The sequence below is a fragment of the Telopea speciosissima genome, chromosome 7, assembly GCF_018873765.1.
Source record: "Telopea speciosissima isolate NSW1024214 ecotype Mountain lineage chromosome 7, Tspe_v1, whole genome shotgun sequence".
NCBI classification, from domain to species: domain Eukaryota; kingdom Viridiplantae; phylum Streptophyta; class Magnoliopsida; order Proteales; family Proteaceae; genus Telopea; species Telopea speciosissima.
In genome coordinates this window covers 7,663,543-7,683,852 of record NC_057922.1, presented here as the reverse complement: position 1 = coordinate 7,683,852, position 20,310 = coordinate 7,663,543, and the positions used below count along the sequence as shown (strand labels likewise).

The following is a 20,310-nucleotide window of genomic DNA, read 5'->3' as shown; positions in this document are numbered from 1 at the left end:
GAGATCCTAGCCGTGCATCGTGCCACTATATTTTTCGGAAGAGACGATGTCCGAGTCCGATACGAACGAAGAAACTGACAGCTTTTTTCCATTTATATTTCCTTCGTTAAATTAATTTCATGGATTTTATATTTCCAATCATACCTCAGTACTTTTTTGTCCATTTCGAATTACCAAAACCACCCCTTCTCTTCAAAATAAATCCCCCCTCTCCTTTTTCTTTGCTCAATTGGGAGTTGGGACTTCATTTCAGCGCTGGTGGTGTCTTACGGTTTGGCTCTAGTCTAGTCAGCTCTGCAACTCCCAACACTGCTCTCTGACAAATGTAACGGCAGCGAAAAGAGGTTTCATCTCTTTTTCCTCTATCTCTCTCCGACGGTTTTCTTTACATTCAGAATCTCTCTGCAAGTGTTGATTATACGTGTCAATCTTCCTTCCTTTTCAGAATTTAACCGTCGCTACTCTACTGTCAGTTTTATTGTACAAATTTTCTGCAATGCAATCTACTATTTATTTTGCCTGGAAGAAATGTATGTTCTCTGAAATCTGATTCCGAACCGTGAAATCTAAACCCTCATGTCTGGGTTTTTGATTATTCGGGCTAGTTTGGAGAGAGATAGGGGAAAAAGGGGCGAAGGGTTAAGATCCAAACTTCGCAACTTCTGTAGGTTAACTGGAAAGATCACAACTTTTGAGTCTTAGATACCTAGGTCATCTTCTTCTAACCCTAGAAGGTCGAATAATTTCGGTTCTTACTGTTTTTTTTTTGGGGGGGGGGGGATCGAAAGGTTCTTCTCACTGTTGAAGGCTTGAAGCTACAACAAGCCTGCGATATCGTAGTTGCTTAATTTGGGGGTGAAGGGGTGTTTATGGAAACTCACATCATCATTGACAACTGACAATAGCCAAGAGCGAGTTTAGGAAGTTTTTTTTTTTTTTTTTTTCTAAACATGTTTACGGGGTAGTTTCGGAATTTCATAAGTAAAGATGCGTGGGAAAAACCGAAAAGGTCTGCATCGTGAGAGTCGGGCTTATTAGATTTTCTTAATGTTGCTCTGATTAGTCATTATAACGATTACACTGTGGTATGATTTCCATAATTTTTTCCTCTTTCACCTAGGTGGGTTTTTATGGAAATGACTTAAAATATGGGCTTTAATGGCTGTATTTTGGTGGATGATGGACTTGGAGATCTTTGTTTCTGCCTCTTCTGAAATGGGTTTTTGTGGAAATAACTTAAAATCATAGTTTTTATGGCTACATTTTGGTGGATGGTCTTAGAGATCTTTGTGTATGGGTACTTAAAAACCAGGTCCTTGGGATTAGTTTATTTTGCTTTGGTTTAGATGATGAGTTTTTAAGGAAGAAGTGCGTGCTTTGAAGGATTTTTACAGTCCTTTGAAATTATCTGGGGTCAGCTCTTCATTGCCAGAGGTTGTAGAGCAGAAGAGTCCGATGAGGAAGCTTAACATCAAGAAGGAAGAAGTTGCAGAGGATTACTGCTTTGTCTGTAAAGATGGAGGGTTGCTACTTATCTGTGAATATAAGTGAGTTCTTAGGAAGTTTATACAGTGGCAGTGAATTTCTCAATCGTTCACTTTTTTTTTTTTACTTTCTCCCCTCTTGCTGAATAAGCATAACTTTTCTCTTTGATTATGTCTAACGTGATGATGCAACTCCGTGGGCATTTGCGTTACCTTATTTTCGCGCGTGTTGCACGTCCTGACGTGCATGTGTGTTTCCCTGTTCACTGTTTTGCGTTTCAGTGTAGTTACTGGAATCCAACCAGGGTTTCAAGAATAAAAAATTGGGACTCTGATAGGTGAATCTGCGGATTCGGATCGGAATTGGTGACACTGATCCCGATTTCCACCGTTTCTAATTGTTATACTGCCTGAATTGGTATCGGATTGGGCGAATTGGTCGATTCCTAGTCATTATCTTTGTAATCCACCTTGAATCAAATCGATTCATGGGCCGATTCCCGATTCCTGAGCCGATTCTATTTTCACTACTAAATAAATTAGAACCAGTTGGATCGGACTGATTCAGGCTGGTCCGGGCTTTGAACGATCCCATCTCCGATTGCGATTTTTAAAACCCTGGATCCAACAGAGATTAGAACTAATTCAGCATGGTTGACTTATTTTTCGTTTGTTATTTTATAGTCTTTTGTGGCAGTCTCGTTTCCTTTAGTTTTTGTTTTTTCCCCTTCCCCTTTTAACAAGCGAGTGACTCTCTTACTTGCACTTTTTGTTGTTACTCTGAAATTTCAAAGTTCCAGTTTTCCATTTTATTAAATGTTGTTAAACTGACACTGTTTTATACACGTGCGTGGGATGGATGTGAAGAGATACAAGTGGAAATATTAGTATATTATTAAAGTATAAGAAAGATAATATATTAGCCCGTAATATTTAATATAAAATGTTTAATTTTAAGTGCGCAAAGTATTTATGAATTTCGGTATTTCCATATATGGTGACATTTGCTTCTACATTCTGTTTACAAGCTTAAGTGCCCTTGAGCTAAGCTGTCCTATAATTTTTAACTATGTTGAATGTTTATCTATTTCATAAATAAATGCTTAAGCTGTTTAGTCTATATTGTCTGCTAATTATTTAGATATTTTTATCCTATTTTTATTTTATATATGACATTTTGCTTAGTTTTGGGCTATTTATTGATAAGTAATAAATTCTGAATGAAGCTATTGCTTATCAATGACTATTGTTTTTAAATTATAGCTATAAGCTCATCTTTTGTTTTATAGAAGTATTAATGATAGGTTACAATTTTGATTTTTACATGCCTTGATAACCCCCCTTAAAAAAAAATGTGGTATCCTAGACAATCTCTGATAGGTAGGCTAGGATTAATCCCAGCCAATTGGAGTTGGTTACACCAATGGCCTCAAAATGTGTGTGTGGGGGGTTGGGGGGTGGATGGGTGTGTGTTTGTGTGAGTGTCTAAAAGATGACATCCAAGCTTAAAGGAAATTTTTTTAGGATAGTCATACGACCGACGATGATGTATGGTGCAGAATGTTGAGTAGTTAAGAAGTGTCATATAGATAAACTAAGTGTAGTAGAGATGAGGATGTTGAGATGGATGTGTGGCAAGACTAGGAATGACCATATTAGAGCTGATTTGGGAGTAGCCCCGATTCAAGACAAGCTGTGAGAAAGTCGTTTGAGGTGGCATGGCCATGTTCACTGGAGGCCTTGGGATGCGTGGAATGCGCCAGTCTGGAGGAGTGATTTTATTCAGATTGAATGTACGAAAAGAGCTAGGGGCAGACTAAACTGGCTGTAGGAGAAATGGTGAGGAAAGACATGATAGCTTAGGTCTTGTTTCAAGCATGATCTCAAATAAGGCTAATTGGAGGGCTAGAATCCATGTAGCCGACCCCATTTAGTTGGGATAAGGCTGAGTTGTTGTTGTTGTGAGAAATAAGAAAACCTCCAAACTGACACCTGAAAATACCCAAGGGCTGACTTAGGACCTGTAAAGAAGTTATGAAAAATACGCAAGGGCCTTGGGACCTTCAAAGAAATTACAAATTATTTCCACCTCTTATGCCCACTTATGCCATGTGGCAGTGATGATTAAAACCTTGTTTGAAAACATCATTATTTTAAAGAACAAGGGCTTTGGAAAATGAAAGGAGAATGGGGGAAAGCTCCACACATGGTGATCCATGTGGCTGAGATGGGCCATCAAATTTGACATGTTCATTCCTTCCTTTTTGTGCACTGTTTGTTTTAGTCATGCTACCTGGAGTTAGAGAATCTACCTACACACACTTGTATAACTGTTTTTCAAATATATACTGTAGACTATGTTTCTTTGTTGCTTAATGTATTATTTAGCAATATTTATTGGAAATAGAATTATTTCATTTACTTTATTGGGTTTTGTGATTATGTTTAAAGGTGCATCATCATACTTGTATTCAGGCATTGTTTGAAAGCATATCATCCTGAGTGTGTGGGAAAGGATGACACATTCTTGGAAACTGGAGAACGCTGGATGTGCAGTAAGCTTCTCACTTCTTTTTTCTGTTACTTTCTTTGCATGCAGTTTCCTGATTTTGTTTTCTTTTTTTCATTTTTTATGAGCAGCTTCCTGGTTGTATTTTTAATTCCTTGTAATTCGTAAAGCTTTTCCTTTGAGGTAGGCAATCTCTTGCATATTGTGAATGTTGTAAACATGTCTAGTATTGGTGCCGAGGGGTCTAAAGGATTCAGCAAAGGAGACCCTTTGTGGAGTGCTGGAGTTATTTGATCAGGAACGTAGAAATATATTGATTCAAAGGTATGAGAGAGCTACACATTTTGGCCTAATCCAATGCTTCAAAATGCAAAAAAAAAAAAGAAACTAAAAGAAGCATAAGAGGGAGACAGAAAACACGAGGAAGAGCCAAAAATATGCTGCCTTCCTAAATGGAACTCCACAAATCCTCCTATCCTTACACCAAGAGACACTATGACAACCCATCAGTGACCAACTACCCATCTGCCAATCCCCCCTCTCCCCCCCCCCCCCCTCCACAAAAAAAAAAAAACTCCTCTTTGCTGATCATCAATGGTCAATCTTCTTTTGTGACGCACGATCCTTGGTAGGCCTCCTATTGCAATGGAAAGTTCTAAGTGAAAAAGGTCAATTGAATGGATGATGGCAATCATGTGAACAGATCAATTTTGGGCCAAGGTTGTCTTCTAGCTGTTCACTGTTGAATAGTGGACTTATAAAAGAAGAGGTGGTCAATTTTGGGCATAGGATGCATAATTATCATGGTGCCAAGGCAAGGTATGGTGGTGGGCAGCAACCTTGAGGTCTAGGCAAGGCCTAGAAACCAAGGCGCCCAAGGCAAGGCCATAACTGCCCTTATTTTATGCCAATTCCAAGTATATGTGCCAATTCTGGACATGTTATCTTCTTCTTCTTCCCTCTTTCCCCCCCTTATTTGCCTTTTCTTTTAATTCTTGTTCTCCCTCCCCTTTTCCCCCAAGTATGGTTTGAGTTCCTTGACCCTAAGGTGTAGTTGTCTATGGCATCCAAGGTCACCTTATGGTCTAGGTGTGGCTTAGGCAAGGCCTTGACAACTATGGTTGGATTCAAGGCTTGAGATTTCAGTTTCAACCCTAGTCGAAACTGAAATATTTTGGGTTTTTACCGAAATTCAATTGGAACTCTGAATGTTTCGTTTGGCCATTGCAGTGATCAAATGGCTATATTTTGGCTCGAAACTTCAGGAACCTTTAGAATGTAAAAAGAACACATCCAAAATGGTAGTTTGATTTTGTACCCTAGGTTGGTATTGTACGTTGTACCCTGCTGTATACTTTCTCAAATATAGCCTGTTATACACATAATCTAGTATTAGAACACACAAAATTCAATGAAAACAACTAATATATGCATCAAAAATGAAAAAAAAAAAAGCATTTAATATTATACAATGTCAAAGTGGTACTAGTACAATTACAAGTGTACCAGCGTTACAAATAGTCAAGTTCAAGTGTACAACCATGGCTAAAACACCCCTACTATGAAACTGCTCCTCCAAACTCTATGTCTACATAGAGTTCCGGGAAGGCTCAAAATCTTTGGGGGAAAAGGGTATACCTCTAAGTTTGAATCTTGCACAAATTTTACTCAAATGCAGCAAATCATCGCTGTAGATGCATCATAGTAGTCCCCAACAATTTGTTCCACCAGGAAATTTAGATGATTTGGCCAATAAAATACAAACTGGCATGTTTTGGAGTCCCCCCCCCCTTTATCAGGCATAAACGCTCGAAAGTCTGCATTGAAATTTTGACCCATTTCAATCGGAACAGTGCTTTTATATGCACTGTTTTGCCGAAACCAAGTCAGAACCGAAAATTAAGTTGAAAATTTTGCATGTCGACTTTTGCCGAAACCAAGTCAGAACCGAAAATTAAGTTGAAAATTCTGCATGCCTAGTGAGTCAACCTGCGTTTAGTTTTGACCTTGGTCGAAACCAAAATTATTTGTGAAATCTTTGTTGTTTCGACCGAAATTGCGAACCATGGTAGGATGCTCTCTAGGGGTAGCTGTTAAATTTGAAGTAAGAATAAAAAATGAACTGTGGGTTTTGTTACTGTCACCTAACCTGTTGAAAGAAAAGAGAGAACGAAAGAAGAGATGCTAGAGAAGAGAGGACAGAAGAGACTAGAGAGTATTGTGTACTACACTACCCTCGATTCCTTTATTTATAGACTTTATTAATAAGGACAGATCACATAAATACCACGGTAATAAAATAAAGATAAGCCTGAGGATATAGATTACATAAATACCACGGTAACAAAATAAAGATAAGCCTGAGGATAAGTACAACAATAATAATCACTCTAACAGCCTAACAGAACACCACCATCGGTGTGCACCCTCAAACTCTTTTTCTTATCAATTTTCCTAGAACTTACATTTAACTTTACTTTTAAATAACATCTAATTCCTACTCCTACCTGCTATTTTTTTTTTTGGGCAATATATTCCTCAGTTTTCTCATATAACGTTTGGAAGTATCAACAAATTAATTTTTTATCTCATAGGTTGGCATTCCTGCTTTATTTGCAATAAGAAACCCAAATTTCATTGTTTTTGCTGTCCGAATGCTGTTTGCCAACGTTGCATAAATGTTGCGGAGTTTGTTCAAGTTAGAGGAAAGAAGGGATTCTGCAACAACTGCCTAAAGCTTGCTCTACTCATAGAAGAAAATGTGGATATTGATTCTGATGGGGTATGCTACCTTTCTTCTAAGATTTATTATACATTATTCATTAATGGCATTTGTGTTTATATTTCCTTTTTTGGTTAAAAATTATTCGTAGGACTTTTAATTTGGGAAGGCAAACTCCTGTGTTGACAATACCAGAATTCTTCAAAAGCTTAAACTTTATTTTGCAAATTCTAGTGAACAACAAAACATTAATGATTTGCTAGAGGCTTGAGAGAAGACAACTTGTATCCTCTTTCTATGGTTTCTCCATAATCTTTTGAGGTTTTCAAGTTTTGGACTAAAATGACTCCCTTATTCAAGGAAGCAAGTCAAAGAACATGCTTGATTATGAGCAGCAAAGCAGTTCTACCAATAAAAGTAAAGGATTAAGCAAAATCTGCTTTGGTGGGCTTCTAAAACTTCAGAATTTTTGTTTGTTGATATTTCTGCTATTAGGCCTCAATGGACCACATTTTTATTTTATGTTTCTTTTGGTTGGGTACCATGAGTATTACTATACATGTTTGACTTATACCATCACATCACTGTTCTTTCATAAACATGGAGACTGACCAGTTTATCACCTAGAGTTGCTTTCTATTGTTAACTCGTGTGTTGTTTTGCCTTTCTGCTCTATTTTGATTTACAAACTATTCAGTCATAACCCTTAGGTATTTCCTCGTGTGTCATTCTCCTTATTTTTCGCCCTTTTATCATTCAATTTGGACCATATCACTTTGAACTGGTTTAATCTTGGTATTCATTGTTCCTGATCTTAACATCTCAGATGACTTCCCCTCATCTGCCTCCTTTTGGTTCTAGCCTTACATTTCAGATTGGAACTTACAAAGAAATAGGTGTTGTCTTGTCGTAAACTGCATAGTTGAGTGTTTCGGATGATGTTACTTTTATGGGTGACTCTTATGCTTATTGGCTGGAAATTGTAAGTTGTCTATAATGCAATAAATAATATGCATGTGACTGGAAATTGAAGTATTCCATGAAACCTATGGTTTATTTACATTTCTGGCTTTAATTTCTCCTGGTATCCTCAGGGCAAGGTCGACTTCAAAGACAGGGAAACTTGTGAATTCTTATTTATGGAGTATTGGGAGATAGTAAAGGCAAAAGAACACTTAAAATTGGAAACTCTCCATCTGGCTAATAACCTCTTGAAGAAGGGTGATAAATATCGCAGTGAGTCGGATTCAGATAGATTCACAGAAGGTGAGGTAGAGGGTCAAGTATTAAGTTCTGATTGTGAGAAGATGGACGGTAAAATCGAAGATGGAAAATTGCAATGGATGGAAGAACCCGAGGGGCAGAAATATTTTTCAATGAAGATGTTGAAAAGGAAGGTCAGGTCAAAGAAGAAGGAGTTTATTGGGTGGGGTTCAAGGCCACTAATTGAATTTCTTGCTTCCATTGGAATTGATACAAGCAAACAATTCTCTCAGTATGAAGTGAATTCTATCATCAGAGAATATGTCAATAAGAACAATCTAATGCATCCTGTGAGAAAGAAAAGGGTTGTGTGTGATGAAAGGTTACAGTCTGTTTTCGGAAGGAAATCTATCAACCGAAATAAAATCGATGACCTACTGGAATCACATTTTTCTGAGAACATGGAAGAGTCAGAGGAAGATGAATTCAAATGCAGTTCGGAGGACATGGAGGAGGATGCCTCAAAGGCCTGTGAAAAGCGGAGGATATCAAGCTCAGAAAGAACTCATAAAAGGAAAAAAGATTTGGAAGTTGTTCCACAGAGCTGTTTTGCATCTGTAACACCTAGAAACATTAAGTTGGTTTATTTGAAAAGGAGTTTGGTTGAATGTCTTTTGAAGAGTCCAGAGACATTTGAGGAGAAAGTGGTTGGTAGTTTTGTGAGGGTCAAATGTGATCCCAATGACTACTTGCAGAGATGTTCTCACAAGCTTCTTCAAGTTACAGGTAATAATTGTTGTAAATTTGTATTTTATTGATGACCTCTTATTGGAGTTGTACTTTGCATTGGACTCTGTCAAGGTCATCTAGCCATTGGTCCATAATCACAAATGACACTCACCAAAGGTCCCTCATTTTTCTTAATTTACCTATGTTGTACTGGTTCCTATATATGGTTGAAGTTTCTGATGCATGTTGGACGCAAATGTGATGACATTGGTGACACATGCCTTTAGCGTGTCTTGCGTCTCTCCGATATGATACTTGATGATGACATTGGTGACACATGGTAGATATATTATTGTCCCAGGTGCCACTTTTTTCAATAGGAAAAAATGGAATAATTGTGAACTGTGATATTAAATTTAGATATGTTCTTTGATTCATCCTATTTTATGCCCATTTGTGGTCCAACAAGACTTCTTTTTACCAATAAATATTTTGTTTGCACCAAGGTTCAAGAACTCAGTTTCGGTACTGGTTTCGTTCAGCCAATTAACTGAGTTGGTGTAATTTTTTATTTGAACCGAAGGCTGGTTTCGGTGGGTTTTAGACCTAGTTTGGGCCTGAAACTTGGTATTCAGCCTAATATTATTAATTCTGAAAATAAATTAATATTTTTTATGGGTGAAAAAAAAAAGTGATTCCGTGAGGCCGTAGAGCATCCAACGGTGTCCAACATACATAAAAATCACTTCCAAACAATCACTATTGATCCTATTTTTTTCAATATTTTTCTCAAAAAATTCCTTTTTTTTTTGCAGAAATTTTTTAAAAATATAATAACAGGAAAAAATTCAGACTCCATCAAGTCATATATTGGCCAAATTTATGTAACATATATTAACTTGACATGATTTCACCAAGATTTGAACAATTTTTTTTTTGAAAAAAAATAGATTTGGGGAAAAAATGGGTTTACCTTCAATTTTTTTTAAACTTGAAATGATTTCTCACAAATCTTGCAAGTTTGTAACTAATTGCTGTCTCCGGCAAGTTCTCCGTCGAAACCACCGTCGAAAATCCTCAAAAATCAGGTCAAATGCACACTTCTCTGTCAAGTTCTGGAGAGATCTTGACTGTCTAGGTCGAGATATGTACATTATAAAGGTAAGTTTGGTCCAAATCCTTGTCGAACCGAAATCTTGAACTGAGATCTCGACTCGACCTAGTTGGAGGAAAATTTCATTTTGCCTCAAAGTCTAGTCTCGCTTTTTGCAGAAAACAAGATATTACCGAGCTCTTGGCAAGTTCTTGAACTATGGTCTGCACATTTTTTTAAATGCTATAGATCTACCATGTGTAACCAATGTCATCATCAGGTACACCTATTTTGAATTCCCACTTGCTATTACTGTTAAATTCATCACTTTATTTCAGATGTTTTTCATTAAAAGCTCCTGGATTGGGCTGTTTGTTTCTTGTTACTTAAAAACGGTCAATGTGTGCCATTGAATAACAAAGTAACGCTATGAGATGTTTTTCTTTCAATTCAGACCACAGATTTATCCTATTGCATTATTGTAACATGTGACGATTTCATCCTTATGTGGTTTCTTGTTAGGCATAAAGAAGGCCTCAGGGACAACTGATTTCAGTACAGAGATCTTCCTTCAAGTTTCTGATGTGAAAAAAGAAATTTGTATTCGTATGTTGTCTGATGATAACTTCCCTGAGGTAAGAATTTGGATGACAGTCTCTCATTTTGAACTGCCAATGAAGCTATCTTCCTTTGATTGGTTCTGATTTTTAGCACCTGTGCATGCCCAGCTTTGACCTGATGTTGTAGTCCAACATTTCATTTGTCCAGGTTTGACCTTATGGCACCTTGACTATTCCAACTGTTTCCTACCTCTGCCAAAATAGATTTGACAGCTTCCTTTGTCTAACGAACCAAAGCATGGTGGATAATCTCTTCCTTACTTGCAAACATTATATAGGAGTTTGGATAATGTAGAGGTAGGTAACAACTATCCTAACCCCAGCTAGGATCAAAGGTAACACCCACAACAGGTACTGACTTCAGACTTATAACCGTGTATGTACACTAACTCAACAGCAAGTAAACAATGAGTATAACAGTCCCTTAAACCCTCAACAATACCCTATACATGTAGGAAATAACCCAAGCCAAATATTACACTAGGCAGCAGCCATTAGCCCCCAACTGCAGGTCCAAACTAGGCTTGAGAACTCAGAAATTGAAGGTTAACAGAATACTAACATCCAGCCACTTGATGGGCCTCAAACCATGGTATAAGATTTCGCGAAATATCGCCGATATATCGGCATATTTCGGAAATCTCGAGCCATCCGAGACGAAATGCCCAGGCGTAATGGAAAAAGTACATATTTCGGCGAGATTTCGGGATATTTTGGTCATGTACTGAAATATTGCCGGAACTATTATAAAGTCTTAAAAGCCTCACGTGCCTCAACCTTTAAAAGCAGAATCTCGCAAGTCTTGGTCGAAATTTCGACCGAGAACTACAGAGACTCTCTTTGCTTCATTTTTTTTTGTCTGCCACTCTTCCAAGCCTCATCTAAGCCTTGTTCTTCATCATTTTCGACGGATTGTTGCCGGAAACACGCCGGAGCCTCATCCAAGCACAACCTCCAAGGATTTTTCACTATTTAAGGTAATTCTTTTTTCTCTAAAACTAATTTTTTTGAAAATAGTATGTTGAATACATGTTGGATGGCGATAATATTAATATATGTTAGACACCGTCAGTCAATCTAAAACCTCACGGTGTCGAATTTTTTTTTTCCATATGTATTTTATTTTTTTAATTTTTTGATTTAAAAAATTGATTTTCCTACAACAAAAATAGTTATAAATTAGGGGTAATATAAATTGGATGGGGATCAATTAAATATATGTTAGACACCAATGGCCGATCTACGGCTTCACGGTGGCGAAAATAATTTTTTGCCCATAAATAATTATTTTTATTTTCAGAAATTAAGAAAAATATTAAAAAATTCAAAAAAAAGAGAGAAAGAAATAAGGAAAAATATTAGGTTTTGGTTTGAAAAAATCATGAAAAAATATGAAAGTAATTTCTACATGTTTTTGAAGTGCATTAGATATATATTATGTTTAATCATTTCGGTTTTGTTGTGTTAGGTCAATATTTATATGAAAATTATTTATAAAAAATTGTTTTTAATTATGAGAAAAATATAAGGGTTAGGGGAAAAATATTAAATAGCTATACAATTGTTTTAGTACTCTCAAAGTCTCAATTGAAGTACTTCTACATTAAGTTTTTAATCATTTGTTTTACTTACATTGCAGTAAACAAGTATTATTATGGCGGATCATGAAAGACAACGTGCGAAAGGAAAGCAGAAGGTAGGGGAAAGTAGTCAATAGAGGGAGCAGAGGGAGCAGAGAGAGCAGAGGTCAGCCAGGCAGCCTAGGATTGACATTGTATGGTTACATGACACTCCAATTGATGGGGATAAGAGAAAATCCCAATGTAACTATTGTCACATGCAGTTTTTGGGAGGTGGGTCCAGTAGACTTAAACAACATCTGACTGGAGGATCTAAAGATGTTGTAGGTTGCCATATGGTCCCTACTCAAGTAGCTAGGGAAGTTGGTGATAGTTTGAGGGGAAAGAATAAGAGGAAGGATGAAAAGCAGAGGGTAAGGGAACAACTTAAGGAGGCAGTGAGGAGTTCAATGAGAGGAGGAGAAGGAGAATACCATGATGATGATGACAGTGATGACCCCATCTATGTGCCTGATGATATACAAACACCACTGGAGGCTAGGGACTTTTGACAGTCTGTTTCGAGGAGTAAAGTTAGTTTTCGAGAAGATCAGAAGAGAGAGAGTAGGGGGTAGTGGAGGAGCAGGCACATCTGGAGGTTCTGGAGTAGGGGGGTTGTTGAATCTTTTTAAAAGATCACAAAGTATGAGGGCAGCTCCAACACCTCTATCGGTACCAGTACCACCATCAGCATCAGATCTTAAACTACTTAGGAAGAAGGAAAGCACTCAACCAAAAATCAAAGGAGCATGGAAGAATATGAAGGGGTTAGTAAAAGAGTCAATAGCTAAGTGGATGCTATACCATACCATCCTAGTAAACACTGCACAAGGCCCCCATTATGATACCATGATTGATACAATTACAGAGGTTGGCCCAGGGTTCAAGGGGCCAACCCCATATGAGGTAATGAATGTTTATTTACCTCAATAGAAGTCTGAGATTGATGAGTACATTGGGGAGATGAGGAGTATGTGGGAGACATATAGGGTGACTATAATGGCAGATGGTTGGACTGGGCCTACAAGAAAGTCCATCATCAATATTATGGTATATTGTAATGGGAGGACAGTTTTCCTCAAATCTGTGGATGCATCCAAAGAGATAAAGGATGCAAAATATATTTATAGATTGTTGAAGGAAGTGGTTGAAAAAGATGTAGGAATAGAAAACGTTGTCCAGATTGTAACGGATAACGGAAACAACTTCAAGAAGGCCGGTAAGAAGATGATGAATAACAGTAAGTACCGGCTCGTCTGGATTCCTTGTGCGGCCCATTGCATTGATCTAATGCTGATGGATATGGGGAAGTTAAAGTTGGTGAAGACTATGGTGGAATGTACAAGACAAGTCACCAACTTTGTATATAACCACTCTTTCGCACTAAATCTATTGAGGGCAAAATGTGGTGGTGACTTGGTGAGGCCGGGCATCACTAGGTTCGCCACAAACTACATTGCCCTAAAAAGCTTTGAGACAAAGAAGGTCGGGCTGAGATCTATGTTTGCTTCTCAGGAGTCTTTTGGATGGAAGGGTTCTAATACCACATGTGGGAGGGAAGCATAGGCAACCATGTCCTCTGAGGAATTCTAGACGAAGCTAGGCAAAGTGTTGAAAGTTTTGGAGCCAGTAGTTAAAGTTCTACATATAGTGGACTTCGCTCTCAAGGGCCCCACCATGCCAGTCCTATATACTGCCATAGACTTGATGAAAGATAATGTCTACAGTGTGGCTTCTCGTAGTAGCAAGCACTTCTTGGATATTATCAATGCTCGTTGGGAGAATCAACTTATGCATCCACTGCATAAGGCTGGTGAGTAATTTTGTTTATGTAAGTAATTCATATCTTAGTTTCTTAATAATATTACTAATTACAATATCTCATTTCTATATGTCAATTTTCAGCATACTACTTGAACCCCAAGTATCAATATAATATTAGGCTTGGGTTGGATACTCAACTTATTGATGCTGTGAAACAAGTAGTAAAAATGTTGGAGCCAGATGGTAGACTACATTCTATATGCAACAATGAGGTGAGTCTTATAATTCATTTGGAATATAATTAGTAAGTAGTAATTAGTTAATAAGTCATTACTAATTTTCCACTTGGGTATAGATGAAGATTTTTAGGGATGCATTGGGGAGTTTTGGAACCGATGCTGCAGTACAAGGCAGAGCATGCGGTGATGCTGGTACTCAATTCAATATTTTATTCTTTTAAATTACATATGTATTGAAAGTTAAAAATTGTGAAAATTTTGACACGTTTTTTTTTGTTGTAAACTTGTAATGTAACTGAATGGTGGGTGTTGTATGGGGAATCAGCTGAGAATTTAAGGAGAATAGCAATCAAGGTCCTTGCCCAAACATGTTCTGCATCTGGCTGTGAGAGGAACTAGAGTACGTTTTCGCTCATCCACTCCAAGAGGCACAACAGATTGGGTTCCGAATGTCTATTTGACATGGTGTATATGCACTACAACTTGAGGCTGAAACTACAACACATACGCATAGAACATGAGGGACAAAGGGGCACCATTGACCTCGCCGACATCTTTCAGGTTGACTCAGATGATGAAGACCCTATTATGGATTGGGTGAGGGATAGAGGTGAGCCGGTGTTGGATTAGGAGGGAGGTAGGCCAGACCCCGTGATAGCTTCTGAGATGGGTGCTGATGTTATGGCTAACGAGGGTCAGATACACTCACGGGAAGCATCACCCATACCATTCTAGACCATAGGTGGCAATGCTGATGAGGATGATGACTGGTCTAGGTCCTCAGGTGGTACTGGTAGGAATCAAACTCAGACACAGACTAGAACTGATGGAAGTGATGGTGATGGTAATGATGATGGCAATGATGATGATGATGATGGTGGTAGTGGTGGTGGTGAAGCATTTGATGGAATGCGAGAGTGTTATGTGGTAGACCAGTAGACGGCGCCTATAGAGCCAGTTCGATTCACCGGAGAAACACAATTTGATCATACCACACAAGATATGGACCACGGTGCACGTGAGGCCGCACCCACACCCGCACCCTCATGTACCCCCTTATCATACACCAGGAAGCGTAGGGGTCGGTAGACACAGGCTGTTGATTATATGTATATTGATGAGTTATCTAGCTCTGTTGGCGGATTGAGTATGGGTGATAGGGAGGGAGGATCGAGTGGGCATTGGCGTGCCCCATCTTTTGACGCACATACCACTCCATCGTCATCGGATTATAGTGCATCACAACCTCAAGGTGGATATGGATATGGATATGGGCAGTTTGTTAGGGACTACGACTCCCAATCCCAGTACCAGCCCCAAGGACGTACTGGATCATCTTTTGTGGACGACATCTTTTCATACCCTAGCTACCCAACTCACCAGCCATACATGCTTCCAGCACCAACATCACATCATACTGGATCAGTGGGTAGTCATGGTTCTTCTTCACAATCACAGATTGGTCACCAATATCCTAGGATAGGTTACCTTCAATATGTTGATTACTCCATTTACATGGCAATTGTGGATGACTACACTCGTTTCTTCTCCGAAATTATACATTGGTCCACGTATGTCCTTCAGACAGAGGACAATGGAAACTACACTTACAATTAGAGACATAAATATCTCTTCAATCCCCAAGACAAAATAGCACCTGAACATGGACAGAATCATCACTATGCAAAAATCTGTTCGTTCCAATGGTTAAGTGTTTCGGATCTGCAATGCACAACAATAGAAACTTAGGCTCAGATTTAGGAACCATCAGTGCATATCAAATCCACAGGCGAGAGCTCTTTAATATTCCAATTGAAGAAAGATAAGTAATGGTGGTTAATAACTTCAAAAACTCACCATGAACTGATGGGCAGAAGAGGATACATCTGATGCAGTTAAGATTGTCCAATTGGGTCAGTTGGGCCTTATACAACTTTATTTTGGCCCATGTTTGGGTTCTATAGACCTTAGGCTTCTTATTTTTGGGTTTATTGATGTAATGGGCCTAATTTATAAGCCTATAAAGTGGGGATAATGTTAGTACACGGGATTAGTAGTTAAATTGAGTGTTTGAGTTTGAATAAGATATTGATAGCTAGAGAGAATTCTGTTTTGAGTTTATTTACTGTATTGAGTGTATTAGAGTGATTAGGAGTCCTTTTATGAGTTAAATTAAGAATTTTAAAAGGTCTATATGATATCATTTTGGTGGTTGAGACAAAAGAAGGGATTAACTCTAAGTTAGAGCTTTGGGGGTCAACCTTAGAAACAAGAGGCTTTAAGATTAGTAGAACAAAGATGGAGTATATGATGTGTAATTTTAGCCACACTGTGATGGATACTGATATGGTGTGAATAGAGGATAGAGAGATACCACAAAGTGTCTATTTTAGATATATGTGGTCAATCATAAGTAAAAAAAGGTGGCATAGAGGATGATGTTTCACAGAGGATTAAAGTGGGATGGATGAGATGGAGAGGTGTGTCTGGAGTGCTGTGTGACCGACGTATTCTTTTAAAGCTTAAAGGAAAGTTCTATAGAACTATTGTACGATTGACTATGATGTATGGGGCAGAATACTGGGCAGTTAAGAAGTTCATATTGATAAGCTTTGTGTAGCAGAGGTGAGGATATTAAGATGGATGTGTGGAAAAACAAGGAATGATAAAGTACGGAATGAACGTATTAGAGCGGATGTGGGAGTCGCCCCGATCAGTAACAAGCTCCGAGCGAATCGTATAAGGTGGTATGGTCATATTCAACGGAGGCCTAGGGACGCCCCAGTAAGGAGGAGTGATATGATCCCGATTGAAGGAGCTAAAAGAGCTAGGGGCAGGCCTAAAATGACCATAGGAGAAGTGGTGAGGAAGAACATGCATAGGTTAGGTCTTGTACCAAGTATGACTTCGGATAGGACCTATTGAAAGGCAAGGATCCAGGTAGCAGACCCCATTTAGCTGAGATTCTCCTGTCGTGCTGGGTTGGGCTTCTTTCCTCTTACGATCTTTCATCTTTCATATTGCATCTTTCAGTTGTCATTTTCCACTTTCCATTTCTCTTTTCTTTCCTCATTTTCCATTTCATCTTTCATTTTGCATCCCTCTTACGCTAGAATTCAGTTTTCCTTTGTTGTGTTTGGATCCATTTAGCCGATCCCATTAAGTTGGTATAAAGCTGAGTTTGTTGTCGTATATATATGCAATACATCCCCCATCAACTAGAGATGATTTGAATAAAGAATATGAATTTTTTTTAAAGAGTTTTAGTGCTGTTGAGCAGTGCATACGGGATTGGTGTCCCAAATCTGATTTCCTCTCTTCTTCTTTCTTTTTTCTTCTTTCTACCAAGAAGATCGGTCTCGCCCCTCTTCCCTCCCCTTCTATCAATCTTATTTCTTCCCTTGACAATGCAGTTGCTTCCTTTATCTCAGATTTGATTATTGGGCCTACTTGCATCTGAGATCCTTAATCTACTTGCATCTGAGATCCTTAATCTGGATTTTCAGATTGCATCAATATCAGTACCTGAATATTGTTGATCAACAGGACAAAATTAGCAACCTTTAGTTTCTAAATCTACGATATGTGATAACACCCAAGTAGCAGACCTGATCAGAACCAACTTCTGGTCGATTGACTGCTCTTGTACAGAGAACAACTCATTCAAATCTTGTTTGCATCTGAAGGCTAGAAGCTACTAAACTTCAACTCACAAAAAAGATTAACCATACTCCAAATGCTAGTACAATCGCAAGGCTTTTACAGGGCAAGGGACAGGTCTGGTTATAACTTCAGCCGAACCTCTTGTGTGTATTAGAAACAAGGTGTCACAGTAGGCATCAAACAGCTTCAATAGTCAATCGACAGGGTGGTCCTACTATGATATTTCCTTTATATACTAAGTTATCTGTTTCGTTTTGTTTGACCGATCATCTCCCGACTTCCTCACTAGTTCGATATAATTTCATTCTGTACAAAGAGGCAAGATTGTTGAAAATAATGAATATTTGATAATCTAAACATCAAACAGTACCAAATTTAGGGATCCTAGTTGTTTTTTTATGTCTGCATTTGATACTTGCTTCAACCTGACCCTGACTCAAGGGTTGAAGTGTTAACAAAGCCTCGAAATTGGCTTGACCATTTACTGGATTAGTATTCTAGGCACTTTGCTTATTTCCACTCATGCATGCGTTGTTAATACCTGCAAAGGCTTACCATATTAATTATGTTTTTTGGTTGCAGGAAGAATGCGATGATTTACGTCAGAGAGTGAAAGATGGTCTGATAAAAAAGCCTACTATTGTAAGTTATCATGATCTGGATCAATTTATTTTGTTTTCTTCAATATTCTTAGAGATGTTTTTGTATTCGATTGAATTATGTTTGTATAATGCCTTGGAATTTTGACTAATAACAGATGTTATTTGTGTTGTTGTGAAGCACTTTTTTCTAAGGAAAGGAAGTATATTGTTGTGGAGTGGTATTGATAGATAAGTGTCCATTTGATAACACTCCAAGAAACGTGTTTTTCCGTTTTTCTGTTCTAAGAAACGGAAAAACATCCCAAAAAGTGTTTGATAAACACGTTTCGTTTCTATTGTTCCTTGAAACATAAATTAAAATTTATGGGCTAGAGAACGGGTTTGACGAAACAAGTATGACTTGTTTTTCTGTTTTTTGAAACAATTTGAAGGAAACTTGTGCCCGATAAAATGAGGGGGGGGGGGGAGGGATAGTCGTTCCCGATAAAAAGCTCCAGTGCCATCGACTCTCCTCCAACCTCAAGCTCCAACACCATATCGACTCTCTTCCAACCTCAAGCTCCATCGCTCGATGGCTCCTACCGCCTGCAACTCGTCATCACCATCTAGTGTTAGTTTTACTATTGCTTTCTTCTTCTTCTTTTTATCTAGATTTGGGGTTTTGAAATGAAATCCCTAATCTCTCCGCTTCATCTTCGAAATAGGGTTTGTAGCTTATGGAAACGTTTCCGGAACAGGTTTACCAAACGCTTTTATACACCCCCAAAACTGTTTCTCAACACAGAAACGGAAAATGCTGTTTCTACTGTTTCTCAGCACAGAAACAGCAGAACGTTATCAAACAGTGCCTAAGTTGTTTAGTAAAGCCTCTGAATCTTACTGGTCCCAGCCTGAAATTCTCCAAGTGCTTGTCATTTCATCCCGTCCTTAAAAAGAAGAAAGGAAATTATCCTAATAACATTGCTAAAGAACACCCTCTTTTCTGGTCAGTTTTGTAAATATCTGAAACTACAATGGTTGTGAACAACATTATGATCTCTCTTTTGAATTACCTTCTTCCAAAAAACAAATTATGATTTCTCTGAAGGACTCTCTTAAGACTTTGTGCAATCTTAAAATCCTTAATCTTTCAAATTATCCTAGTGCTGTCTTTGTTCATACCCATATTTCTGTCCTCCTTTGTCAAAAACCAATTCTATGTGATTCAGTTTTCTGCACTGGGTGTGGTTGTGACTGAAATTATTGTGGGATATGGTTTTTGAGTATCATGGAATGGAGAACTTTGTGCAGAATTTCTGTGGGTAGTGAACTAGTGATTATGCAGGAAGCAGTCTCCAGAGAGAAAAGGTTTCTGCTGCTTTTTATTTGGTCTTTTGAGTCTTGAGTGTGTCATTTGCAATTTTTTTGTTTGTTTCTTTTATTGCATCCACAATTTTTTAAATTATTCTTCACTTCTTAATAAATTTCTTCTGTCTTGCTTAGAATAATAACAGCAGCACTAGTAGCCATTATTAAGATAGGAACCTGTAATAGATAGAATAGAGTTAAGATATGAGTTTGTAAAGGTCATTCACTATCTCCCATATTTGTAGCGTGACTTGGAAACTTTTTAAAATGGCTAGGACTCACTTTGATTGAGTATATTGCGGCTATTGCCTAATCTGAACTTGGTTATATGGTCGAGCATGCTAATCGTAGTTTGAAATCTCAGTCGAAACCACCGAGATTTGCAAAATATTTCGGTTTCGACGGTGTGACTGTAGGAATGCATGGCTCCAACCGAATTTTCGGCATTTCAGCCAAATTTTCGGTTTCAACTCGGTTTTGGTACAAAACAGTACATATATAAGCACTGTTTCGATTGAAATTTCAGTTTCGACCCTGTTTCAAGTGGTTTCGCCTCTTATAGGGGAAATCTAAAAAATATAAATCCCAGATTTGGTATTTTGGCCAAATCAGCTGCATTTCTTGGCATGGTTTTAGGAATCGGTATCAGATTGGCGGAATCGCCTGAACCATATTGGTATCGACGATCCATGATCCCAATCCAAAAGCGGTTCCAT

General features: G+C 38.1%; 1 protein-coding gene across 3 annotated transcripts in view; it reads left to right on the top strand.

Annotated features, from left to right (window-relative positions):
- The first annotated feature begins 288 nt into the window (after positions 1-288).
- The window catches only part of LOC122668140 (uncharacterized protein At5g08430-like), a 33,886-nt gene continuing 13,864 nt past the window's right edge, over positions 289-20,310 (top strand). For 2 of the 3 annotated variants that reach the window (XM_043864724.1, XM_043864723.1), the window contains exons 1-7: positions 1,336-1,547; positions 3,960-4,039; positions 6,588-6,775; positions 7,810-7,961; positions 8,007-8,704; positions 10,263-10,375; positions 18,228-18,287. In XM_043864724.1, the coding sequence (XP_043720659.1) occupies positions 1,456-1,547; positions 3,960-4,039; positions 6,588-6,775; positions 7,810-7,961; positions 8,007-8,704; positions 10,263-10,375; positions 18,228-18,287 (1,383 nt within the window). In that variant the 5' untranslated portion in view covers positions 1,336-1,455. Of the gene's footprint in view, positions 345-1,335; positions 1,548-3,959; positions 4,040-6,587; positions 6,776-7,809; positions 7,962-8,006; positions 8,705-10,262; positions 10,376-18,227; positions 18,288-20,310 lie in introns of those variants that run through there. The other variant, XM_043864725.1, reaches the window with a different exon arrangement.